General features: G+C 42.5%; 2 protein-coding genes across 4 annotated transcripts in view; both read right to left on the reverse strand.

Moving 5' to 3' along the window:
* LOC123506875 (adenomatous polyposis coli protein-like) overlaps positions 1–7500 on the reverse strand; it is a 367568-nt gene that overhangs the window by 246411 nt on the left and 113657 nt on the right. The gene's annotated exons all lie outside the window — the stretch shown is intronic.
* The window catches only part of LOC123506998 (pollen-specific leucine-rich repeat extensin-like protein 3), an 8857-nt gene continuing 6445 nt past the window's right edge, over positions 5089–7500 (reverse strand). Inside the window, exons 3-4 of the mRNA XM_045259494.1 lie at positions 5470–5689; positions 5089–5157 (exon numbers count right to left, since the gene is read on the reverse strand). Of these exons, the coding sequence (XP_045115429.1) occupies positions 5089–5157; positions 5470–5689 (289 nt within the window). The remainder of the gene's footprint in view (positions 5158–5469; positions 5690–7500) is intronic.

Raw genomic sequence — 7500 nt, forward strand, 5'->3', positions numbered from 1 at the left:
AAAACAGAGAAATCATAATAAAAGAAAGAAAATCAATAAAGACAGAATAACAAAGAAGAAGAACAAGAACAAGAAGAACAAGAAGAACAAGAACAAGAAGGAGGAGGAGGAGAGGAGGAGGAGGAGGAGGAGAAAAAGAAGAAGAGGAGGAGGAAAGAAGCAAAGGAGGCGAGGAAGAAGAGAGGAGAAGGAGAGAGGAGGAGAGAAGGAGGTAAGGAGGGAAAGAAGGATGTGAAGTGAAGTTAGGAGTATGTTGTTAAAGAGGTCGTGAAGAGGAGGAGGAGGAGGAGGAGGAGGAGGAGGAGGAGGAGGAGGAGGAGGACTGTGGAAGTTATTTAGAGGCACAGTTCAGGAAAAAGGAAGGAGGAGGGTTGAGGATGTGTAGGGCAAGCAGGAGGAGGAGGAGGAGGAGGAGGAGGAGGAGGAGGAGGAGGAGGAGGAGGAGGAGGAGGAATACAAAGGAATAGAAAGGAAGACAAACAGCAACAGACCCTTAGGTCCTTACTAGGCTGTTTGTGGAGACTATCTACTAACTACCAATGGTAGAGACAGGACAGCAAAGCAGAAGGCTCCTCCCCACCTACCTCCCTCCAGCCGAGGCTGGCAGGAAAAAAGGCGAAACCATGGGATATAAAAAAATCACATGGAATTTTAGTAGAGAGTGAAAAGGAAATGTGTAATCTACGTCTGACTACTTGTGTTTGTGGGGGAGAAAGTGTTAACGCTTGGTAAATGTCATGGAGGAGGAGGAGGAGGAGGAGGAGGAGGAGGAGGAGGAGGAGGAGGAGGAGGAGGAGGAGGAGGAGGAGGAGGAGGAGGAGATGAAGGAGGAGGAGGAGAAGGAGGAGGAGGAGGAGGAGGAAAGCAGAGATCACTTTATGGGAGTCGAGGGAAAAACAGGAGTCACACGAGAGAGAGAGAGAGAGAGAGAGAGAGAGAGAGAGAGAGAGAGAGAGAGAGAGAGAGAGAGAGAGAGAGAGAGAGAGAGAGAGAGAGAGAGAGAGAGAGAGAGAGAGAGAGAGAGAGAGAGCATTTCGTTCCCAAGACAGAGATAAGTTTATGTATTTCTCTTTCGAAAGAGAGAGAGAGAGAGAGAGAGAGAGAGAGAGAGAGAGAGAGAGAGAGAGAGAGAGAGAGAGAGAGAGAGATGGAAATGCGAGGGAAGGAAGGAAACAGAGGAGAGGAGAGGAGAGGAAAAGAGAAGAAGAGACGAGGAGAGGAGAGGAAAAGGAAACGAAGAGAACAAAAGAGAGGAAGAAGGAAAGAAGAATGAATAAAAAGAAGAGGCGAAAATGAGTAAAAGAGGAAACAGAAGAATGAGAGAAAGGATGGAATAAGAGAAAAGAAGAGACAGAAACAGATTAACTAACGATGAAAGAAGGAAGAAGAGAAGGAAAGAGAATGATTAACGAGGAAAGACGGAAGAGAGAAGGAGGAAGGAAAAGGAAGAGAGAATATGGAAACAATAACTAATGATAAAAGAAGGAAGCGAAGCAGAGAGAATGATTAACGAGGAAAGAGGGAAGAGAGAAGAAGGAAGGAAAAGGAAAAGAGAATAAGAAAGACAAAATAAAGGAAGAAACGAAGGAGAGAAAGAGAGAAACAACAGAGAGAAGGAGAGAGAAGCAAGAAAATACAATAACTCTGGGAAGATGGAAGGAGGAAATAAGGAAAAGAGAAAACAAGAGGTAAGAAGAGGAAAAGGAAAGTGGGGAGATAGAAAGAAGAAAACAGAGAAATCATAATAAAAGAAAGAAAATCAATAAAGACAGAATAACAAAGAAGAAGAACAAGAACAAGAAGAACAAGAAGAACAAGAACAAGAAGGAGGAGGAGGAGGAGGAGGAGGAGGAGGAGAAAAGAAGAAGAGGAGGAGGAAAGAAGCAAAGGAGGCGAGGAAGAAGAGAGGAGAAGGAGAGAGGAGGAGAGAAGGAGGTAAGGAGGAAAGAAGGATGTGAAGTGAAGTTAGAGTATGTTGTTAAAGAGGTCGTGAAGAGGAGGAGGAGGAGGAGGAGGAGGAGGAGGAGGAGGAGGAGGAGGAGGAGGAGGAGGAGGACTGTGGAAGTTATTTAGAGGCACAGTTCAGGAAAAAGGAAGGAGGAGGACTGTTGAGGATGTGTAGGGCAAGCAGGAGGAGGAGGAGGAGGAGGAGGAGGAGGAGGAGGAGGAGGAGGAGGAGGAGGAGGAGGAGGAGGAGGAGGAGGAATACAAAGGAATAGAAAGGAAGACAAACAGCAACAGACCCTTAGGTCCTTACTAGGCTGTTTGTGGAGACTATCTACTAACTACCAATGGTAGAGACAGGACAGCAAAGCAGAAGGCTCCTCCCCACCTACCCCTCCCTCCAGCCGAGGCTGGCAGGAAAAAAGGCGAAACCATGGGATATAAAAAAATCACATGGAATTTTAGTAGAGAGTGAAAAGGAAATGTGTAATCTACGTCTGACTACTTGTGTTTGTGGGGGAGAAAGTGTTAACGCTTGGTAAATGTCATGGAGGAGGAGGAGGAGGAGGAGGAGGAGGAGGAGGAGGAGGAGGAGGAGGAGGAGGAGGAGGAGGAGGAGGAGGAGGAGGAGAAGGAGGAGGAGGAGGAGGAAAGCAGAGATCACTTTATGGGAGTCGAGGGAAAACAGGAGTCAGACGAGAGAGAGAGAGAGAGAGAGAGAGAGAGAGAGAGAGAGAGAGAGAGAGAGAGAGAGAGAGAGAGAGAGAGAGAGAGAGAGAGAGAGAGAGAGAGAGAGATTTCGTTCCCAATTTCGTTCCCAAGACAGAGATAAGTTTATGTATTTCTCTTTCGAAAGCGAGAGAGAGAGAGAGAGAGAGAGAGAGAGAGAGAGAGAGAGAGAGAGAGAGAGAGAGAGAGAGAGAGAGAGAGAGAGAGAGAGGCGCCCGTTTTCTTTCCGCCTCAAAGAAAAAGAGCTAGAAAAGGCCATTATATTTTTAGTCTTCGTGTAATTTTATAATGATTCTTTTTTTTTTTTTTCTTGAGGGTCAACAAAATTATGGAAATTGTGCTGGTATAGAGGCGATGAAGACAGTAATGCTTTTGTTACGAGTGTCTGTGTTTTGTTGCTTTGTTTACCACGAGGCTGTTCATATTTCCTGCTGTTGTTGTTGTTAGTTTGGTGGTGGTAGTAGTAGTAGTAGTAGTAGTAGTAGTAGTAGTAGTAGTAGTAGTAGTAGTAGTAGTAGTAGTAGTAGTTGGAGATGGAGAAAGATGAAAACAAAAAATAATAATAATAACAACAACAACAACAACAACAACAACAACAACAACAACAACAACAACAACAACAGCAATAACAATAACAAAAAACAATAGCACCAACACCACCACCACCACCACCATCATCTCCATTATCATCAACAACAATAACAATAATAAAAAAATCAATAGCACCACCACCACCACCACCACCACAATCTACTCCTCCTCAATCAACAACAACAACAATAACAATAATAGTAATAAAAACAATAGCACCATCATCACCGCCACGCCACCACCACCTCTTCCATCCCAATCAACAACAACAACAACAACAACAACAAGCAGACACAAACAACAACAATTCTCCCTGACACAGCCATCACAACACAACAAATGCTAATGTTGTATTTTTAATCATAACAACAACTTAATTATACGCCCATCAAAAATTCATAACCTGACGTATCTATTTTCATAACTAATACTTAAAAAAATATTAACTCAACCTAACCCAGCCCGACCTGAGTTGACTTTACCTAACCTGACCTGACACAAGCCATACACAAGCTAACTTTGACCTAACCTTACTGAACCTAACTTAATCTAACCTAACCCAAACTTACTCCAACCAAAGCTAGCCAACCCTAAATTAACCTAACCTAACCCAACTTAACCCAACCTAAGCTAGCAACCATAAATTAACCTAATAATAACCCAAACTTACTCCAACCAAAGCTAGGCAACCATAAATTAACCTAACCTAACCCAACTTAACCCAACCTAAGTTAGCTAACCATAAATTAACCTAATCTAACCCAACTTAACCCAATCAAAGCTAGCCAACCATAAACTAACCTAACCTAACCCAACTTGACCCAGCCAAAGCTAGCTAACCCTAAATTAACCTAACCTAACCCAAATTACTCCAACCAAAGCTAGCAACCATAAATTAACCTAATCTAACCCAACTTAACCCAACCAAAGCTAGCCAACCCTAAATTAACCTAACTTAACCCAACTTGACCCAGCCCTACACTACCTTAACCTCACGTAACCTAACCAAATGTATCTCTATTTTCATAACTAAAGCTTCAAAATGGCAATATTTCACAAAACACACAGTAAATAAGTAAACAAATAAATAAATACGAAAGATAAGATAATGAATGAATAGTAAGTTAAATTTCTTTCAATATTTTCTTTTTTTCACTTGACTCTTCATTCGTTTTTTTTATTTTCTTCCTTTCTTTATCATTTTCTTTTTCTTATTCGGATTTTCTCTATTATTTCTCTTACTATTGTCTTTTCTTCTCATTCACAATTTTCTTTATTTTCTTTAATCTTTTTTCTCTTCCTTACTTTTCTTCTCTCCGTTTCTTTCTTTTCTTATTCCGATGTTCTTTCCTTTATCTTACTTCTTATAAACTCACATTTTCTTTTCATTCCTTATCTTTTAATTGTCTCTATATACGTTCATTATCCCATCAATTCCTTTCTTTCTATATTTTCATTCGAATTCTTCCTTTCTTTCTTCCACCAAGAATAAAAAACCACATTCCTTTACATTTTCCTCCTTTTCATTCTGTTTTCTATTTTTTTTTCTTTCCTTTACAAACTCAAATGAACAAATCCTTACACCTTTTTCCTCTTTACTTCCTTCTTTCTCTATCTCCATCTATCTCCTTTACTGACAGAAACACACTATCTATTCAATTCTCCCTCTCCTTTCTATTCTTCTATTTCATCTCCTTTCCTTCTCCTTTTCTATCATCCTTCTTCATTTTTATCTTCCTTCTACCTCCACTTTCTGTATTATTTCCACACAAGACTCGAGAAAAACTGAGTCACTTTTCCGTGTATTTGTCGTCAATTGAAGTATTAATTTCCCAGGAGGCGGTAGTGGATAGGTGGGCCGATGGATAGGTGGGTAGGTGGGTAATTGGGTGGCTTGGTGTGGGTAGGTGGGAGTGGGTGTGTGGCATAGGTGGGTGTGTGTTGGCAGGTATGGGTGTGGGTGTGAGCAGGTGTGAGTGTGTGAGTAGGTGTGGATAGGTGTGGGTGTGTGTTGGCAGGTATGGGTGTGGGTGTGAGCAGGTGTGAGTGTGTGTGAGTAGGTGTGGATAGGTTTTGGTGTGCGTGTAGATGGGTGTCGTAGGTGTAGATGGGTAGATGTAGGTGTAGCTGTCTTTGGATGTAGGTGGGTAGTGGTTGAGTGTATTTAAGTAAGTAAAGGTTTATTGCCCATTAAAGTAAAGATACATTTAAAAATAAGCAATTAGAGGTGTGGGTAGGTGGTTTAGTGTGAGTGTGAGTGGGTAGGTGGAAGGTGTGGGTTGGTGGGTATGGGTGTAGTTGAGTAGATGGGTTGGCAGGTGGCTCAGGTGGCTGTGGGTTAGTGGACAGGCGGTTGTGTGTGTGGGTGTGGATAGGTGGGTGTGGGTTTATGTAAGTGGCTATGAGTGTAGGTGTACGTAAGTGGCTATGGGTGTGGGTGTGGGTGTGGGTGTGGGTGTGGGTGTGGGTGTGTGTGTGTGTGTGTGTGTGTGTGTGTGTGTGTGTGTGTGTGTGTGTGTGTGTGTATGGGCGTGTGGGTAACGTACGGATGAACAGAGACAATGAGGCAAGTTGAGAGGCTCCAGTAGTAAATAAACACGTCATTCCTTCAATACATTTGTATAGAAAGCGTTCTTGTTGACTTATGGTGACTGATTTGAGTGCTGGTAAGGTGCACACAGACAGACGAACAAACAGACGCGCGCACGCGCACACACACACACACACACACACACACACACACACACACACACACACACACACAAAGATTATCCAATATCTCTCTCTCTCTCTCTCTCTCTCTCTCTCTCTCTCTCTCTCTTAGAACTAAATTCTTTAACGCTTTTTTTACAATTTTTATATAATTTGTCTTTTTTGTTGGAAATTAAATATTATTGAGCTGCCTGGCTTTCTCTCTCTCTCTCTCTCTCTCTCTCTCTCTCTCTCTCTCTCTCTAACACACAGGATAGAGAGAGAGAGAGAGAGAGAGAGAGAGAGAGAGAGAGAGAGAGAGAGAGAGAGAACGTACACTCCTAATCTCTCCGCCCCTTTTGTATAATTGCCACATTACCAGCACACTTTTCACACTTTTTCCCTCCACTACAGTCACACACTACGTCCTCTTTGCCATCCACTTCACACCTAGATTCCACACACTTTTCTTTTTATCGTTCCTCTCATCCACTTTTATACTTTATCTTTCTTTTTCCATCCACAAGCTTTATATATATTTTTTTTTTTTACACCTTTCGATTCGCTTCACACTTTTTTGTTATTGCTTCACTCTTACACTCTTTTTTTGTTTATTTCTAGACATTTCATCCACTTTTACTACTACATCCACCTTTGTGTGTGTGTGTGTGTATTTTCTTCATCCACATCACATCTCCACTTCACACAAGTAATTTCTATCCACCTAACATATCCACAAATTAATTTACCCCATTTTTCACCATTGCCCAAAAAAAATCCATTCATTTCCAAGTCCAATTAACCAATCCACAATTAAAATCCACATGAAATCCACTTTAGTACGTAATTTTTCTTATCCACTTAAATATCGACCTTTTCCCTTCTACAGCGCCGTCGTCAGTGGATTAATGAGCAATCCACACTAAAAATTCACATTAAAATCCACTCAGTAGGTAATTTTTCTCATTCACTAATGACTAAAGCATCCACCTTCTACCTTTTCCCTTCAGAGCCTTCGTCAGTGGATAAAAAAAAGCAGGTGGAGGCGAAGTGACCAGCAATATCCACTTACACGTCTATCCACTTTCAATCCACTCAGTACGTAATTTTAACTTAATCATCCACCTTATCCCTTCAGAGCCTTCGTCAGTGGATAAATGAGAAGGTGGATCTATTTAACCATTCCACACTTCGAAATCCACATTAATCCACTTCAGTATGCAATTTCAACTCAATCATCCACCTTTCTCCCCTTCTTCAGCGCCTTCGTCAGTGGATAAATGGGTAGGTGGAGGCGTAATGGCCAGGTAAAGAGGGGATTCCAACCTAGTGTCCTGTCCTGGCGGAGCGGCCCTGCGTGTCCGTGCGGGCGCGAGGGCGGGCGCGCGGTGAGTGGTGACGTTAGTTGAGTGGTGAGTGCGCGTGGCAGTTCTTCTCTGTGTGATGGTGCGGCGGTGGTTGCTACATGTCACCAGTTGCACACACACACACACACGCACACACACACACACACACACACACACACTCACACACACTCTCTCTCTC

The sequence above is a fragment of the Portunus trituberculatus genome, chromosome 21 (genome assembly GCF_017591435.1).
Source record: "Portunus trituberculatus isolate SZX2019 chromosome 21, ASM1759143v1, whole genome shotgun sequence".
Lineage (NCBI taxonomy): Eukaryota > Metazoa > Arthropoda > Malacostraca > Decapoda > Portunidae > Portunus > Portunus trituberculatus.